General features: G+C 47.1%; 1 protein-coding gene across 1 annotated transcript in view; it reads left to right on the forward strand.

The window, feature by feature from the left end:
* ATP2C2 (ATPase secretory pathway Ca2+ transporting 2) overlaps positions 1-19,820 on the forward strand; it is an 81,642-nt gene that overhangs the window by 16,745 nt on the left and 45,077 nt on the right. Inside the window, exons 2-3 of the mRNA XM_059045536.2 lie at positions 16,141-16,251; positions 17,451-17,567. Coding sequence (XP_058901519.1) covers positions 16,141-16,251; positions 17,451-17,567 — 228 coding nt within the window. The remainder of the gene's footprint in view (positions 1-16,140; positions 16,252-17,450; positions 17,568-19,820) is intronic.

A 19,820-nucleotide genomic window follows, 5' to 3' on the forward strand; every position in this document is an offset into this window, starting at 1 on the left:
TCCAGATGATGCTGGGCTGAGGACCATACACTGAGAACCGCCAGCCTAACTGGATACTTCACAGATACGCGCCGTGGGAGAGACTGGTCAGGAAGTCTTAGGAAGAAGGAAGCATTTGCATTGAGTGAGGCTCGTTCGCCCCTTGTTTCAAGCATCACCTCCTTAGTGACCCCTGGCCTGTTGTTCTTGGGTTACTGTGACCCTTACATCGTTCCCCTCCCATTGCATTGATCCCAAGAACTGCATCCACCCATTTTATGGCCTTCTCGAAAAGTCAGGGCCGTGTGGTTCACCAGGCCCCTGGCTTGCTCTCTGGCCCCGTCCCTCCCTCCGAAACCCTCCAGGGCGTCGAACTCTCTCCCCAGCTCAGGGAGCTCGGAGCTCCCCAAGTGGGCCACTTGCTGGCTCTTCCTGGTGACTTTTCCACCTGAAGGCCCCCTCTGCTCCGTGGGAGCTCACTCCTGCACCTTCTTCAAGGCTGTTTTCTCGCAATTCCTGAGCGCCCGCACCCTGAACCGGGGTCCCGTGGCTCCTTTGTAGGGCGAGGTGTCCCCGTCAGGGTATTGCTGCACGGGTCACAGGCGTCTCTTGGCTCGTTCCTTCCTGGTGTTGCCAGATCCCCAGAGGATGTCCAGCTGCATCTGACTTTCAGATAAACAGCGAGTTGCTTTTTAGTATACGTGAGTTCTATGCAGTGTTTGCCAAGTACATATACTGAAAGATGATTCATTGTTTATCTGGAGTTCGGAAGTAACGACATCCTGCACTTTTTTCTTTTTTCTTTCTTTCCTTTTTTTTTTTTTTTTTTTTTTTTGCTTATTCTGGCAGCCCTATTAGGAACCCCCTCCCCTACCTTCTTCTTGGAGCTGCTGGAGGATGAGGACATCCCCCCTCTCTGTTGTCCCTGTTCATCACCCCCATTGCTTAGGTTCGCTTATGCTTCCCGGGTGCCAGGCCCTGAACTCAGGGCTCCGAGTCCCTGGTTTCCTGTTACCTCACGGCAGCTTATGGAATCCCTGCTACTATAACCCCCACTTTGCAGAGGGGGAAATCGAGGCACGGGGGAGGTTTTGGGCAAACATGTTGCAGGAATAAATGTTTGCATGAACCCTTTAAGGAGGGAAGCGAGCATTGGGGTCTAACTCAGTAAGTGTTTGAGGCGAACCGAGTTCCCAGAGCTGGACGGGACGCAGAGGACGCCGGGCTCTGCTCAGAGGAGACGGTTCACCCCCAGGTGCCCTGTGGTCGCTTGCTCTGCCGTGAGCTCACGGCTCATCTTTCAGCGGTGCTGTTTGCCTCTCTGCTTCCCTTGGACGCCTCCGCCAGATGGCATCAGCGCTGGGCTGTCTTGCTTGGTGAAAATGCCCTAACAAGTCCATACGTTCCAGACTCTTTCCTCGGGTCTCGGGAATACCCTACTCGCCATCACCAGTGCGGGTCTGTCCTCTGTGAGCAAAGGACCCTTCGGGGGTCACAAAGGAGGCACAGAAGGTCACATATTATATGATTCTGTTCATATGAAATATGCAGAATAGGTCAATCTGTGGAGACAGACGGCAGATTGGAGGTTTCCAGGAGTTGGGTGTGTGTGTGTGACTGATGATGGTACAAGGTCTCCTTTTGGGGCGACGGAAATGTCTTAACCACGAGGTAGATGGGGTCATTGCACAACGCTGAGAATGCTCTGAATGTCCCAGGATTGTTCACTCTGAGACGGGTCATTTTATGGTGTGTGAATTTCACCTTAGTGAAAAAGAACTTCGTAAAAAAAAAAGAGAGAGAGAGACACAAAGGAGAAGGGAGGGGTGGTTCCCCCCAAATCAGGCTGGACGGGAAGGGAGAATCCGGGGGGGGCCCAGAGGGTGCCTGACCGAAGTCAGGATGGGCCACTCTTTACAGAAGGAAAACGCCACGATTCAAACCCAGCAGAATCCACAAAGCACGTGTCCTTAAGGGGGAGAGGGGGCCACACGAGAGCACCCACGTGCCATTGGGAACGAGGACCACATGCCGGTCCCACCTGAGGGCTCTGCTTTCTGAGCATGACAGAACGCCTTACCCCGCAGTAAGGCGGGGTGAGCCCCTGCGGACGCCCTGTCCTAGCAGCCTGGGAACACGGGGGGGACCTGGGACCCCGGCTGAAGTGGGTTGGGAAGTGGGTGGGCGTTCACAAAGCAGAGACAGCAAGCGTAGACGGCTTCTGCCCCAGCTCGATCGATCGTGGGGAAGGAGAGGAGTGAGTGTGTGGTCTCCAGCGTGAAGCCCAGAACGGAGGTTAGGGGGACCTGGAAAACCGCGCGGAAATGCGGCGGACGGATTGGAGCCCCGCAGGGGTGGGGCGGAGGTCTGAGACCTGATGTACTTGGCGTCCAGGAGCGAGTTGGGGACACGGTCAAGGTTTTGGAGGGAGTTCCAGTCGAAGTGGCTGTTTATTTTTTTATTTTTTAAAGAAGGAATATTTTCTTTTTAAAATTTAATTTACTTATTTATTTTTGGCTGAGTTTTGTCTTCATTGCTACACGCAGGCTTCGTTGCGGTGCGCGGGCTTCTCGTTACGGTGGCTTCTCTTGTTGCGGAGCACGGGCTCTAGGCGCATGGACTTCAGTAGTGGTGGCTCGCGGGCTCTAGAGCGCAGGCTCAGTAGCTGTGGCGCACGGGCTTCGTTGCTCCGCAGCATGTGGGATCTTCCCGGACCAAGGCTCGAACCCGTGTCCCCTGCATTGGCAGGCAGATTCTTAACCACTGCGCCACCAGGCAAGTCCCCAAGTGGCTTTTTAAAATTTCTTTTTTGGGGGCTTCCCTGGTGGCACGGTGGTTGAGAGTCCGCCTGCCGATGCAGGGGACACAGGTTCGTGCCCCGGTCCGGGAAGATCCCACATGCCGCGGAGCGGCTGGGCCCGTGAGCCGTGGCCGCTGCGCCTGCGCGTCCGGAGCCTGTGCTCCGCAACGGGAGAGGCCACAACGGTGAGAGGCCCGCGTACCCAAAAAAAATAAATAAATAAAAAATAAATAAAAAATAAAATTTCTTTTTTGAAAAATAAAATTTATTGAAGTGAAATTCACGTAACATAAAATTCTCCACGTCAAAGTGACCAATTCAGTGGCACCGAGTGCATCCCTAATGTCACGTGACCCCTGCTTCTAGTGGAACCCCCAGAGGAGGGCTCCGAACATTTTGCTCACCCCTAAAAGAAACGTAACACCCATAACAGCTGCTCTCCAGTCACCCCCCTGCCGCCGGCACCTGGCAACCATGCATCTACTTTCTGTCTCTATGGACTTACCTATTCTGGACATTCCCTAAAAACAGAATCAGGTGATATGTGGCTTTTGTGTTTGGCTTTCTTCACTCAACACAGAGTTTTCGAGGTTCATCCGTGTTGGAGAATGTCGTCATTCCTTAGGGCTCCTGAGACAAAGCACCCAAAATTATGGTGGCTTCAAACAACAGAAATTTATTCTCTCACGGTTCTGGAGGCCAGATGTCCAAGATGAGGGGGTTGGCAGGTCTGGCTCTCTCTGACGGCTGTAGCGGAGAGCCTGTCCCATGCCTTGCTCTTAGCTTCCGGTGCTGCTGGCGACCCCTGATGTCCTGGGCTTGCAGAGGCATCGCTCCTCGCTGTGTCTTCACATCGTCTTCCCGCCACGTGGGTCTGTCTCTGTGTCCAGAGCACTCCTTCTTCTGAGAACATCAGGCATATTCGATTAGGGCCCACACTAGTGACCTCATTCTCACTTGGTTACCTCTGTAAAGACCCTATTTCTAAATGAGGTCGCATTCTGAGGTTCTGGGGGTGATGACTTGAAGGTAGCTTCTTTTTCATTCCAGATTTTTTTTTTTTTTAAGATTTGATTATTATTTATTTATTTTATTATTTTTGGCTGTGTCGGTCTTAGTTGCGGCACGCGGGATCTTTGTTGAGCCACGTGGGATCTTGTGTTGCGGTGCACGGGCTCTGCGTTGTGGTGTGTGGGCTTCTCTGTAGTTGTGCCATGCGGGTTTTCTCTCTCTGGTTGTGGCGCACAGGCTCCAGGGTGCGTGGCCTCTGTAGCTGTGGCGCGTGGGCTCCAGAGTGCGTGGGCTCTGTAGTTTGCGGCAAGCAGGCTCTCTGGTTGAGGCGCGAGAGCTCAGTAGTTGTGGCACACGGGCGTAGTTGCCCCGAGGCATGTGGGATCTTAGTTCCCTGACCGATGTGGGACCTTAGTTCCTGGACCAGGGATCGAACCCGCGTCCCCTGCATTGTAAGGCTGATTCTTTACCACTGGACCACCAGGGAAGTCCCTCCTTCCAGATTTTTTGAGATCTAATTGACATACAGCACTAAGTTTAAGGTGTACAGCAGAATGATTTGACTTACACATGTCATGAAATGATTATCACAGTAAGTTTAGCAGACATCCATCGCATATTTTTTCCTTGTGCTGAGAACTCTTAGGACTTACCCTCTTAACAACTTTTGTATATAACATACAACACTGTTAGTTATATTAATCATGTTGTACATTATATGCCTAGTACTTATTTATCTTACAACTAGAAATTTGAACCTTTTGACCAGCTTCATCCAATTCACCCTCCCCACCTCTGGTAACCATAAATCTGATCTCTTTTTCTATGAGATGAGATTTTGGTTTTTGAAGTTTAATTGACCTATGACACTATGTTAGTTCCTGGTGTACAGCATAGTGGTTCAGTATTTCTGTGTATTTCAAAATGATCACCGGGATGTCTAGTAACAGCCTGTCACCATATGAGGATATTACTTAATAATTGCGTGTGTCCCTCACGCTGTCGATTTCATGCCTGTGACGCGTTTATTTTGCAGCTGGAAGTTTGTACCTCTCAATCTCCCTCACCTGTTTCTCTCCTCCCACCACTCCTTTTCCCTCTGACACTCACTTGTTTGTTTTCAGCGTCTACAGCTCTGTTTCTGTTTTTTTATGTTTGTTCATTTGTGTTTTAGAGTCCACATAAAAGTGATATCCTACAGTATTTGTCTTTCTCTGTCTGACTTATTTCACGGAGCATGATACCCTCTAGGTCCATCCATGCTGTTGCACATGGCAAAGGTTTCATTCTTTTTTATGGTTGAGTAATATTCCATTGTGTGTGAGTGTGCGTGTGTGTGCATATACATACACACACACATATATATATATATATATACACCGCATCTTCTCTATCCATTCATCTATAAACGGGCACTTGGGTTGCTTCCATATCAAGGTATCTTTTTTTTTTTTTTTTTTTTTTTTGCGGTACGCGGGCCTCTCACTGCTGTGGCCTCTCCCGTTGCGGAGCGCAGGCTCCGGACGCGCAGGCCTAGCGGCCATGGCTCACGGGCTTAGTTGCTCCGCGGCATGTGGGATCTTCCCGGACCAGGGCACGAACCCGTGACCCCTGCATCGGCAGGCGGACTCTCAACCACTGCGCCACCAGGGAAGCCCCAAGGTATCTTTTTTGAAGGGACACAGTTCAACCCAGAGCATAGCATGCATCAGCACTTCATTCCTTTTTGAGGCTGAATAATTTTCCATTGTGTGGAGAGAGCACATCTTGTTCATCCATCATCCGTTGATGGGCCTTGGAGCTGCTGTGAATTGTGCTGCTGTGAACATCCACGAACATGTAGTTATTTGAGTCCCTGTTTTCTGTTCTCTTGTTCACATACCTGGGCGTGTGTCGACGGCTTTCACTCAGAGAGCCCGGCTGGAGGCCAGGTGTCCTCCCACTCTGGGCTCAGACTGTGTCCTCACAGTCATGGTCACAGTACACAGCTGGAATGTGGACCCTCCCCCTCCAAGGCTGCCCTCCTGGCCCCTCCCCTTACACACCCAAGCCTCTTGCAGCCACGTGGCTGGTTCCAAGGGACATGCGCTCGGACAAAGTGGGAGTTCCTGAGAAATGGTGGGAACTCCTGATTATCTTGACCCACAAAGGCAGAGGGACTGGATTCCTTTGGTCCTTTTTTTTTTTTTTTCCTTGCTGTGGATTTTGTGTGTGTGTGCGCTAAAATGTACATAACATTTACCATCTGAACTGTTTTTAAGTGCATGGTTCAGGGCATTAAGTACATTCACGTGGTCCTCCAATCGTCACCGCCGTCCGTCTCCAGAACTTTTTCAACTTCTCCCACTGACACGCTGTCCCCATTAAACACTAACTCCCGGGACTTCCCTGGCAGTCCAGTGGTTAGGACTTGGCGCTTTCACCGCCGTGGCCCAGGTTCAGTCCCTGGTCAGGGAACTGAGATCCCGCAAGCTGAGCGACGTGGCCAAAAACAAAACAAAACAAACAAACAAAAAACCCCAATAATTCCTCCCCAGCTACTGGTAACCACCATTCTACCTCCTGTCTCTCTGAATTTCTCTGTTCTGGGTACCACACATAAGTGGTATCGTTACAGTATTTGTCCTTTAGTAACTGGCGTATTTCACTTAGCATAATGTCCTCAAGCTTCATCCATGACGTGGCAGGTGTCAGAATTCCCTTCCTTTTTAAGGTTGGATAATAGTCCATAGTGTGGCTAGACCACACTTTGCTTACCCATTTATCTCTTGATGGAAATTCTTTTTTTTTTCTTAAACATTTATATTAACATATTTCCATACAAATAACCCAAAGAAAGTTTAGTATTAGTTTTTTTTTTAATTTTTGAATTTCATTTTTTTTATACAGCAGGTTCTTATTAGTCATCAATTTTATAGACATCAGTGTATACATGTCAGTCCCAATCGCCCAATTCATCCCACCCCCACCCCCACCCCACGCCCCTGCGGCTTTCCCCCCTTGGTGTCCATACCTTTGTTCTCTACATCTGTGTCTCAATTTCTGCCCTGCAAACCGGTTCATCTGTACCATTTTTCTAGATTCCACATACATACATTAATATACGATATTTCTTTTTCTCTTTCGGACTTATTTCACTCTGTATGACAGTCTCTAGGTCCATCCGCGTCTCTACAAATGACCCAATTTCGTTCCTTTTTATGGCTGAGTAATATTCCATTGTATATATGTATCACATCTTCTTTATCCATTCGTCTGTCGATGGGCATTTAGGTTGCTTCCATGTCCTGGCTATTGTAAATAGTGCTGCAGTGAACATTGGGGTGCATGCGTCTTTTTGAATTATGGTTTTCTCTGGGTATATGCCCAGTAGTGGGATTGCTGGAACACATGGTGATTCTATTTGTAGTTTTTTAAGGAACCTCCATACTGTTCTCCATAGCGGCTGTATCAATTTACATTCCCACCAGCAGTGCAAGAGGGTTCCCTTTTCTCCACACCCTCTCCAGCATTTACTGTTTGTAGAGTTTTGATGATGCCCATTCTAACTGGTGTGAGGTGATACCTCACTGTAGTTTTGATTCGCATTTCTCTAATAATTAGTGATGTTGAGCAGCTTTTCATGTGCCTCTTGGCCATCTGTATGTCTTCTTTGGAGAAATGTCTATTTAGATATTCTGCCCATTTTTGGATTGGGTTGTTGGTTTCTTTAACATTGAGCTGCATGAGCTGTTTATATATTTTGGAGATTAATCCTTTGTCCGTTGATTCATTTGCAAATATTTTCTCCCATTCTGAGGGTTGTCTTTTCGTCTTGTTTATGGTTTCCTTTGTTGTGCAAAAGCTTTTAAGTTTCATTAGGTCTCATTTGTTTATTTTTTTAATTAATTTATTTGTGTGTGTGTGTGTGTGTGTGTGTGTGTGTGTGTGTGGTACGCGGACCTCTCACTGTTGTGGCCTCTCCTATTGCGGAGCACAGGCTCTGGACGCGCAGGCTCAGCGGCCATGGCTCACGGGCCTAGCTGCTTCACGGCATGTGGGATCTTCCCGGACCGGGGCACGAACCCATGTCCCCTGCATCGGCAGGTGGATTCTCAACCATTGCGCCACCAGGGAAGCCCTGTTTATTTTTGTTTTTATTTCCACTTCTCTAGGAGGTGGATCAAAAAAGATCTTGCTGTGATTTATGTCAAACAGTGTTCTTCCTATGTTTTCCTCTGAGAGTTTTATAGTGTCCAGTCTTACATTTAGGTCTCGAATCCATTTTGAGTTTGTTTTTGTGTATGGTGTTAGGGAGTGTTCTAATTTCATTCTTTCACATGTAGCTTGTCCAGTTTTCCCAGCACCACTTATTGAAGAGACTGTCTTTTCTCCATTGTATATCCTTGCCTCCTTTGTCATAGATTAGTTGACCATAGGTGCATAGGTTTATCTCTGGGCTTTCTATCTTGTTCCATTGATCTATGTTTCTGTTTTTGTGCCAGTACCGTATTGTCTTGATTACTGTAGCTTTGTAGTATAGCCTGAAGTCAGGGAATCTGATTCCTCCAGCTCCGTTTTTTTCCCTCAAGACTGCTTTGGCTATTCGGGGTCTTTTGTGTCTCCATACAAATTTTAAGATTTTTTGTTCTAGTTCTGTGAAAAATGCCATTGGTAATTTGATAGGGATTGCATTGAATCTGTAGATTGCTTTGGGTACTATAGTCATTTTCACAATATTGATTCTTCCAATGCAAGAACATGGTATATCTCTCCATCTGTTGGTATCATCTTTAATTTCTTTCATCAGTGTCTTATAGTTTTCTGCATACAGGGCTTTTGTCTCCTTAGGTAGGTTTATTCCTAGGTATTTTATTCTTTTTGTTGCAATGGTAAATGGGAGTGTTTCCTTAATTTCTCTTTCAGATTTTTCATCATTGGTGTATAGGAATGCTAGAGATTTCTGTGCATTAATTTTGTATCCTGCAACTTTACCAAATTCATTGATTAGCTCTAGTAGTTTTCTGGTGGCACCTTTAGGATTCTCTATGTCTAGTATCATGTCATCTGCAAAGAGTGACAGTTTTACTTCTTCGTTTCCAATTTGTATTCCTTTTATTTCTTTTTCTTCTCTGATTGCCATGGCTAGGACTTCCAAAAACTATGTTGAATAATAGTGGTGAGAGTAGACATCCTTGTTTTGTTTCTGATCTTAGAGGAAATGGTTTCAGTTTTTCACCATTGAGAATGATGTTTGCTGTGGGTTTGTCGTATATGGCCTTTATTATGTTCAGATAGGTTCCCTCTATGCCCACTTTCTGGAGAGTTTTTATCATAAATGGGTGTTGAATTTTGTCAAAAGCTTCTTCTGCATTTATTGAGATGATCATATGGTTTTTCTTCTTCAATTTGTTAATATGTTTTATCACATTGATTGATTTGCATATATTGAAGAATCCTTGTATTCCTGGAATAAACCCCATTTGGTCATGGTGTATGGTCCTTTCAATGTGTTGTTGGATTCTGTTTGCTAGTATTTTGTTGAGGATTTTTGCATCTATATTCATCAGTGATATTGGTCTGCAATTTTCTTTTTTTGTAGTATCTTTGTCTGGTTTTGGTATCAGGGTAATGGTGGCTTCATAGAATGAGTTTGGGAGTGTTCCTTCCTCTGCAATTTTTTGGAAGAGTTTGAGAAGGATGGGTGTTAGCTCTTCTCTAAATGTTTGGTAGAATTCGCCTGTGAAGCCATCTGTCTGGTCCTGGACTTTTGTTTCTTGGAAGATTTTTAATCACAGTTTCAATTTCATTACTTGTGATTGGTCTGTTCATATTTTCTATTTCTTCCAGGTTCAGTCTTGGAAGTTTATACCTTTCTAAGAAATTTGTCCATTTCATCTAGGTTGTCCACTTTATTGGCATACAGTTGCTTGTAGTAGTCTCTTAGCATGCTTTGTATGTCTGTGGTGTCTTTTGTAACTTTTCCTTTTTCATTTCTAATTTTATTGATTTGAGTCCTCTCCCTCTTTTTCTTGATGAGTCTGGCTAATGGTTTATCAATTTTGTTTATCTTCTCAAAGAACCATCTTTTAGTTTTGTTGATCTGTGCTATTGTTTTCTTTGTTTCTATTTCATTTATTTCTGCTCTGATCTTTATGATTTCTTTCCTTCTAGTAATTTTGGGTTTTGTTTGTTCGTCTTTCTCTAGTTCCTTTAGATGTAAGGTTAGATTGTTTATTTGAGATTTTTCTTGTTTCTTGAGGTAGGACTGTATAGCTATAAACTTCCCTCTTAGAACTGCTTTTGCTGCATCCCATAGGTTTTGGATCGTCGTGTTTTCATTGTCATTTGTCTCTAAGTACTTTTTTGATTTCCTCTTCGATTTCTTCAGTGATATCTTGGTTATTTAGTAACATATTGTTTAGCCTCCATGTGTTTGTGTTTTTTACATTTTTTCCCCTGTGATTTATTTCTAATCTCATAGCATTGTGGTCAGAAAACATGCTTGATATGATTTCAATTTTCTTAAATTTACTGAGGCTTGATATGTGACCGAAGATGTGACCTATCCTGGAGAATGTTCCATGCGCACTTGAGAAGAAAGTCTTATCTGCTATTTTTGGATGGAATGTCCTATAAATATCAGTTAAATCTATCTGGTCTATTGTGTCATTTAAAGCTTCTGTTTCCTTATTTATTTTCATTTTGGATGATCTGTCCATTGGTGTAAGTGAGGTGTCAAAGTCCCCCACTATTATTGTGTTACTGTCGATTTCCTCTTTTATAATTGCTAGCAGTTGCCTTATGTGTTGAGGTGCTCCTATGTTGGGTGCATATATATTTATAATTGTTATACCTTTTTCCTGGATTGATCCCTTGATCATTATGTAGTGTCCTTCCTTGTCTCTTGTAACATTCTTTAAAGTCTATTTTATCTGATATGAGTATTGCTACTCCAGCTTTCTTTTGATTTCCATTTGCATGGAATATCTTTTTCCATCCCCTGACTTTCGGTCTGTATGTGTCCCTAGTTCTGAGGTGGGTCTCTTGTAGACAGCATATAGATGGGTCTTGTTTTTGTATCCATTCAGCAAGCCTTTGTCTTTTGGTGGGAGCATTTAATCCATTCATGTTTAAGGTAATTATCGATATGTATGTTCCTATGACCACTTTCTTAATTGTTCTGGGTTTGTTTTGGTAGGTCCTTTTCTTCTCTTGTGTTTCCCACTTAGAGAAGTTCCTTCAGCATTTGTTGTAGAGCTGGTTTGGTGGTGCTGAATTCTGTTATCTTTTGCTTGTCTTTTGCTTTTGATTTCTCCATCGAATCTGAATGAGATCCTTGTCGGGTAGACTAATCTTGGTTGTAGGTTCTTCCCTTTCATCACTTTAAGTATATCGTGCCACTCCCTTCTGGCTTGTCGAGTTTCTGCTGAGAAATCAACTGTTAACCTTATGGGCGTTCCCTTGTATGTTATTTGTCATTTTTCCCTTGCTGCCTTCAGTAATTTTTCTTTGTCTTTAATTTTTGTCAATTTGATTACTATGTGTCTCGGCATGTTTCTCCTTGGGTTTATCCTGTATGGGACTCGCTGCGCTTTCTGAACTTGGGTGGCTATTTTCTTTCCCATGTTAGGGGAGTTTTCAACTATAATCTCTTCAAATATTTTCTCTGGTCATTTCTCTCTCTCTTCTCCTTCTGGGACCCCTATAATGTGAATGTTGTTGCGTTTAATGTTGTCCCAGGGGTCTCTTAGGCTGTCTTCATTTATTTTCATTCTTTTTTCTTTCTTCTGTTCCGCAGCAGTGAATTCCACCATCCTGTCTTCTAGGTCACTTATCCGTTCTTCTGCCTCAGTTATTCTGCTATTCATTCCTTCTAGTGTAGTTTTCGTTTCAGTTATTATATTGTTCATCTCTGTTTGTTTGTTCTTTAATTCTTCTAGGTCTTTGTTAAACACTTCTTGCATCTGCTTGATCTTTGCCTCCATTCTTTTTCTGAGGTCCTGGATCATCTTCACTATCATTATTCTGAATTCTTTTTCTGGAAGGTTGCCTATCTCCACTTCATTTAGTTGTTTTTCTGGGGTTTTATCTTGTTCCTTCATCTGGTACATAGCCCTCTGCCTTTTCATCTTGTCTATCTTTCTGTGAAGTTGGTTTTTGTTCCACGGGCTGCAGGATTGTAGTTCTTCTTGCTTCTGCTGTCTGCCCTCTGGCAGATGAGGCTATCTAAGAGGCTTGTGTAAGTTTCCTGGTCTCTTTTTTTTTTTTTTTTTTTTTTTTTTTTTTTTTTTGTGGTACGCGAGCCTCTCACCGCTGCGGCCTCTCCCATCGCGGAGCGCAGGCTCCGGACGCGCAGGCCCAGCGGCCACGGCCCACGGGCCCAGCCGCTCCGCGGCACGCGGGATCCTCCCGGACCGGGGCACGAACCCGCGTCCCCTGCATCGGCAGGCGGACTCCCAACCACTGCGCCAGCAGGGAAGCCCAATCTCTTTTTTTTTTTTAATTGAAATATAGAGAAATTATTTGAGCCTAGCATCAAATGCAAATCAAAGGAGATTTTTTAAAAATAGGATTCACAATTTTCCTGCCTGTACTTTCAGTGTTGATTAAAAACACACAGATTCGGGACTTCCCTGGTAGCGCAGTGGTTAAGAATGTGCCTGCCACTCCAGGGGACATGGATTCAAGCCCTGGTCCGGGAAGATCCCACACGCCACAGAGCAAGCCCGTGCAGCACAACTACAGAGCCTGCGCTCTAGAGCCCGTGAGCCACACGTACTGAGCCCCTGCACACCACAACTACTGAAGCCCATGCTCTGCAACGAGAAGCCACCGCCATGAGAAGCCCGCACACCGCAACGAAGAGTAGCCCCTGCTCACTGCAACTAGACAAAGCCCGCACACGGCAAGGAAGACCCAACTCAGCCAAAAATAAAATAAATTTTAAAAAAATAAACAAAAGCACACAGATTCAAAAAAAATGAATAAAAATTTTAAAATAAAATAAAACCACACAGATTTAAGTATTGATATATCTTCCAGAGCCACTTGTAAAAGCCTCAGCCTCTGAGGGAACATCAGGGAATATCGTCCCCAACAAGACAAAGTCACAAAGAGAAGCTACTCCAGTGCTGGGGTCGCCACACCTCCTAAATCCCTCTGGTTCTTTAGGCTGCTGGTCGTCTGTGAAATATTTACTGAATGCACCTGTCACGTGCAAGCCACAATTACAGAGTTGCGGGTTGTTTTGTGTTGTTTTGTTTTGTTTTTCGGCGGTACGCGGGCCTCTCACCGTCGCGGCCTCTCCCGTTGTGGAGCACAGGCTCCGGACGCGCAGGCGCAGCGGCCGTGGCTCATGGGTTCCCGGATGTGGGATCTTCCCGGACCGGGGCACGAACCCGCGTCCCCTGCACCGGCAGGCGGACCCTCAACCCCTGCGCCTCGGGAGCCCTACAGAGTTGGGTTTTCTGAAATCTTCAGAACTACCTGGGACGGACTATCATCCCTGGTTACAGGGCTGGTCGGGACAGAGGAGGATTTGAACCCAGGTCTGCGTGATTCCAGCTCCCACGCCTCTTCTGCCTCCTCTGTGTGTCGTCCTGCTCTTGAGTTTTGCCTCAACTTGGCTCGGCCACCCAAGTGATGTCACCGTGCTTGTCATTCCCAGCAAGTGTCGGAGGCCTGGTCCCTGAGACAGGTACCAGGCCAGCATTTACTCAGAGTTCATGGTGAGGCTGGACTGTGTCAAGCCCTGTACAGGCACACACTTGCTTGATTCCAAAAAAGCAGGACGAGGTAGCCAGCCGTCATCACCCCCATTTTGCAGATGAGGAAATTATGATCAGGGAGGTCAACAGTTGCCCGAGGTGACATGCTGGCAAACGGAGCTGGGCTGTCTCCTGGGCAGTGCTGGCGATGAGGGTAAACTGAGGCTTGTGGCCGAGAGTGCGTATCCAGTCGTCCACACCGTGGCGCTCAGTGCACGTGCACTTGGATTGGTGTCCTGGGCTCTGACTGACACATGCTCGCGGAGCAGCCCCTGGGTACCAGGCGCTGGCCCCGCCTTCTGGAGGGGCTGGGTCATGAGTAGATGGAGGCATCTGAGTGATAATCACTTGCTGGTCATTATGCAAATGAAAGTTGTGTAAGTGCCGTCACTGAGACATCCAGGGTGCCAGGGTGCCGAGAGGGTAGAGCAGGGTAATTCATCTGGTCTGGGAAGACATCAGGACAGGACCACCACCTATTTCTTTCTTAAAAATTTTTTTTAATTTAATATTTATTTATAATTTATTATTCATTAACTATTATTTATTATTTTAAAATATTTATTTATTTATTTGGCTGCACTGGGTCTTAGTTGCGGCACACAGGATCTTCGTTGCCGTGTGCGAGATCTTCCTTGCCGTGTGTGGGATCTTTATTCAGTTGCAGTATGCATGCTCTTAGTTGCAGCACGTGGGATCTGGTTCCCTGACCAGGGATCGAACCCGGACCCTCTGCATTGGGAGTGTGGAGTCTTAACCACTGGACCGCCAGGGAAGTCCCCGGTCATCTGTTTCTAAAGCAGGCCTTCTCGCCCTCAGCTGTATGGACATTTCTTTTCCAGGTCATTCCTTGTAGGATGCTTGGCGGCACATGTGGCCTCTACCCCCTAGATGCCAGTCGCACCCCTGACCCCCATTATGACAACCAAACATGTCTCCAGACACTGGCAAAGTCCCCCAGGAGGCAAAACTGCCCTTGGTTGAGAACCCTGGATTTAAAGTTTGGTTTGGCAGTCGGGAAGATGTGCCATCTTCTGCAGGAGCACTGGAGCAGTCCACCCCTGGGGGACACAGGACTCCTCCAGTGGGCAGTGGATTTTTAGCTAGTATGCTGCTGCCCCACCCAAGACCAGGAGAGCATGGAGGGTGGATGTGAGGTGGGGTCCACTGCAGCCATATTGGAGACAGTTGGGTACTGCCCTGTAACTGGAGTCTATCCAAATGTTTCCAGCATGGTGTGTGTGTGTGTGTGTGAGAGAGAGAGAGAGACAGACAGACAGGCAGAAAGAGACAGAGAGCAGAAGGTAGAGGAGGGGGCTAGATGTATACCTTCAAGTTTGCTTGAGATGCTGCATAAAGAGTGAATTGGGTGTGGTCATGCCAGACGGAAATGGTCAGCTGGAGAACAGACAGGCAGGCAGGTCCTGTAACCGCAGGACTGTGTCCATCTGCAGTGTGGGCAAGGATTGAGAGCTTGATGTGGTACGACCAAACCGGGTCTTGAGAGCAGAAAAAACATCCTGTCTCGGCTGTGGTGTGCATTTCTCTGGGAAGTGGATCTTGCACAGTGAAGAAAGTAAGCTTGACTTAAGAAGAGAGAGTCTGTCGATTGATCCGTGTAATAATCACTGGTTGCTTCCTGGTCACTGGCACGGTGAGAAGCACCCCGGGGAAGTGGGTGTGGTTAGCAGTGCATTTTTAAGCAAACAAGACATTTGGGAGATGGGGGCGGGGGTGGGGGATGGCAAGAAGTAAAAGAGGAATTTACTGCCTCTGTTCCAGCTGAAGGAAGAGGTTAGCCAGCGCCTCTCCCCTTCCTCCTTCCCAGTGCCAGACTACCTGGTGGAAAAGGAAAAGATGATTATCATGTTCTAGGTGTCAGAATACTAGGAATAATTTTGCAAAAATACTCAGCGTTTTCCTAATTATGAGGTCTCCTCTGTGTTACCGTGTCCTCCCACACCCTTCAGGCGTTGCGTGTGGCTTCTTCCCAGACCTGCTAGACACCCATACCTTGGCCGGGTTCCCCGCTCTTCTTAGGTTATTGCAGACATCTCCTAGAACAGGCTGTGATATTGCCAGTCACCATCAGGGGGCACTCTCTGTAGTGTGGGGCAAACTTAACTGAGAATCCCAGACATTCAGGGTCCAGGGTTCTAAGCCTGTGAATTGTTGCCTTGTTCTGTCAGCTTTGTGAGTTCCGGTGCTTGCATCTATAATAGCCAACAACTGGAAACAATCCATCAGCAGTAGAACAGATAAATAAATAGCGCTATAGTCATTTGGTGGAATATTATGCAGCCATGAAAAATAGCGAACCATCACTACCCACATCATGCACAAATCTCACTAATAACCTTGAGGCAAAAGCGTATATATTGCATGTTACCGTTTACACAAAGTTCAAACCCCAGCAAAACAAATCTCCTGGGGGCTGGTAATGTCTGTTTCTTGATTTGGACGCTGGTTATATGGGCCAGTTTTTGAAAATTCGAGCTGTACAGTTAAGATCTGCACACTTTCTCTTTGTATATTATACTTTAAAAAGACATATCAGTACAAAACCAATGTGCCTAACAGCAATACTGCTTTTTTTCACAGATTGATGGACAAAATGAGTTGAAAGCCATCGAGAAAGAGAAGACAGTGGTTGCTCTGCCACCCAAGGAAGCAAGCAGATGCCACAGAGAGGATCTGGCCAAAGCATTTTATGTAAGAATTGAATTTGTATCTGATGCCAGGTGCGGTGGGGTCTTTAGATTAAGAAGAAAGCAATACAAAGTCCTGAAAGTGGCTTTAGAAGTCTGTGCTATAGTACAGAATTTTATCATCACTGTTAAGAAAATACTATCGCTGTTGAACCATTCTGATTTCCCACCAGGAATGGCATCCGCATTAATGGCAGTGGCGCTAGTCCTCAAGGCCCTTCCTAGCAGCCAGGATCCTCCCAGATCTCTGTGTACCTGTTGATGGGAGACAGAGGATGTCTCAGGGGACCCACACAGTTCCACAGCAGCACAGCCAGAGTTGAGTCCAGGTGTTTTGACATCAAAGCTCAAACTCTTCACCATCTGCTGTGCACACCCTTCATCTTTTCTAATCCATGGTGTTTCCAGTGACTGAAAACAAATCTCACCAGTTTATCCAGCGAACTTGAATTCCTGTCCAGTACAAGACAAAACCCAAACCAAAGAACCACTTTCGTTCCATGAGGTTCCCCTCTGAGGCTGAAGGACTTTGCTTGCTTTGTGTTTTTAATTATCTTTACTTAGATAACTGAGTAAACATGGTGTTTGTGTGTGTGTGTGTATGTGTGTGTGTGGGGAGTGTGTGTGTGGGGTGTGTGTGTGTCCTCACCACATTTTGCTTATCCATTCATGCATCGGTGGACACTGGGTTGCTTCCACCTCTGGCTATTGTATGTTATGCTGCTATGAACATGGGTGGACAAATATCTCTTTGAGATGGCCTTCCAGTTCTCTTGGTATATACACCCAGAAGTGGAATTGCTGGATTACATGGTGGTTCTCTTTTTAATTTTTTGAGGTACTTCCATAACGTTTCCTATGGCAGCTGCACCATTTTGCATTCCCAGGCCCACCCATTTTTCTAAAGGTGAAACTTAAGTGTTCCTGCATCGCCAGGTGTCCATACTACAATTGCACTCCTTGAAATGTGGGCCCAAGGCTGTCTTTTCTGCAGTATCTGGAGGGCAGAGTGCGGTCTAACTGCAGAAGAATTGGACTGTGGGTTTCCTCCTCTCTCCGGCCCTCTTTGCTCGGTGTCTTGGAACTGGTCCCCTCTGCCCTGTGGACAGCCCGTTTGCCTTGATCGTCATGGAAGTGGCTTCCAGAGCGGGAGCCCTGGGACCTGGGCTCCCTCATCCTTACCTGCCCATCCTCCTCCTCCAGGTGGATTTACAGAACGGGCTGTCAGAGTTCTCGGTGACACAGCGCAGGCTGGTCCATGGCTGGAATGAATTTGTCGCTGACAACACAGAACCCGTGTGGAAGAAATATCTCGATCAGGTAGGACTGTAGGTGTCATTCCGTGAATGAACTAGTGTAAGCCTGGTGGGTAGGGGTGGGTGGGGGGCAGCCATTCATGGTTTCAGTATGGATTGAGGGTGTCCGTGGACAAGTCCCGGGGTGTGGAACAGCTGTACTGCAAGGTTGAACAAGGCTCCCCCCATTCAGGCTGCTCTTAGCCGGCAGGCGGGATCACCCACTACCCCAGCAGCCGTGGCCACGAATAGTAGCTGTTTCAGTCATGGAGGGTTTACCGTGTGCCAGGCACATGCTAACTGAGTAAGGAAGTAAGCATCACCTTACTTAATGTTCCTCCTGATCGCCACTTGGAGATGAGGGGGGGTGAAGTACAGCAAAGTTGAAATATTTCCCAAGGCTGGGTAGGGTTGCCAGATTGAGCCAATGAAGTTACAGGGCGCCCTGTTACACCTGAATCTCACATACGTGAAAAAACCGTTCTTTTTTTAAATCTATGTCTCGCATGTTGCATGGGACCCACTTATACTTACAATAAAATTTTTTAAAAGTTCCTTGTTTATCTGAAATTCACACTTAACTGTGTGACCTGTAGTTTATCTGGCACCCAGGGCCCAGAGTCACGCAGTAGTTAGGGGCACTGCTGGGAAGTGAGGCCAGGCATCGGGTTCCAGAGCCCCGGCCATCGTAGCCTCTGCCATTGGTGCTGAATGCGTGGTGCCTGAGTCAAATGCCTGGAAGCCATTGGGAAAGGGGGGAAAACAATGGAAATAGACACGGCTGCAAATCAACCCCCCACCCCCCAGTACCAGCTCTGAAAGCTCCAGTTAACAGGCAGAACTTCCCGTGAAGCCATGCAGATTGCCTCAGTTTCCCCTCTGGCCTTTTGCACCCTCTCCCAGCCCTGACACCTCTCTCTTAGCCTAACTCGGGGCTGCCCGGCTTCAGCTGCCTTCCCCTGGCTCCCATTTAGGGCTTTCTCGATTGGTCAGTTCAGGGACCAATCACAGCCCTCCTTGCAGCATCCTCACCCTCCATTCTGCTCCAGTCCCCACCCTGCTCATTGGTCGGTTCTCAGTGCCCTAGGGATGTCATTCACTGATGCATTTTGGCACCAAAATAGGCTTCTAGGTATGCAGGTGGTTCTGGCCAACCCAGAAACTTCCTGGAATCCCAGTGTTGGGAAGAGGCAGCAGAGGCTCCTGGAAGGTGAAGTTCAGGGAAGGGGGCAGACACGCAGGCTGTGAGGGACATTCTCCCTTCCGGAGTGGGGCCTTGGTCAGTTCTGCCCTGGCTGCCCCTTCCACTAGGACCTGCTCAGCTGGCCTCTACCTCACACCAAGGGCTCTCCTCCAGCCGGGACCTTTCCGGGAATGAAATCTCTGCAGTTTCTAAGAGCAGGAAATGTGCTTATTCTTCTTAACCTCATCAGTTCAGGAATCCATCTCAGGGAATCCTTGCGGGATTGGAAGGCAGCCCCCGATGGCCAAGTTTTCCCACCCTTGTTGGGCGCAGGAAGCCCGTGTGCTCTCACTTAGTAATTCTTTATGTTCATCGACCATCTGCTACGTGCCAGATGCTGTGATTCTCTTATCTGTCACCTGCAGTGACAGGGAACTCACCACCTCACGAGGCAGCCCTGCTTCTCTGTCTCAGGAGACTCACCGTTAGGAATTCTGCCTTAGCGCGACCCAAGATCCCCGCCCTGGAGTCATGAAACAAAGGTCGGTTAGGGCAGCCGGGTTCAGTTCCCGCTTCAGCCTTGTGACAATTGATTCTCCTTGAGCCTCAGTCGTCCCTATCTAGAAAATAGGCCTAATAGGTACCTCCTGTTCTGAGTTTTACAAAAGAAGAAGCTTAGCCCGTATTAAGTGCCTAATAAAGCTTTGCCCCAAGTCCCAGTGTCTGCCAGTTGGCCCTGGTTTGATTTGAGCGTAGCTGTTAAGAGCACAGGTTTTGGAGTTGCGTGATCTAATTAGATCCTTGGCAGTTCAGTTGCTTTCAGAGCCTCAGGTTGGTCATTTATCAAGCAGGACCACTTAACAGTACCTGTGTCCTGGGGTTGGGAGGAGCCTACGAAGTGATGCAGGTAGAGCACTGAGCACGGGACGTGGCACGGATGAGGTGCTCAGGAAATGCTGGTTGTTTCGGTTCTTACTGTTTGTTGTAATGGACGTCTCCGGTGTGCCACCGTTTCACCGCACGGTGAGGTTTCAACGGACCGCTTTCTGCCTGTCCCCCTTTACTCGTGGGCTTAGAAGGGGCCCCAAGAGCCAG

The sequence above is a fragment of the Kogia breviceps genome, chromosome 18, assembly GCF_026419965.1.
Source record: "Kogia breviceps isolate mKogBre1 chromosome 18, mKogBre1 haplotype 1, whole genome shotgun sequence".
NCBI classification, from domain to species: Eukaryota; Metazoa; Chordata; class Mammalia; order Artiodactyla; family Physeteridae; genus Kogia; species Kogia breviceps.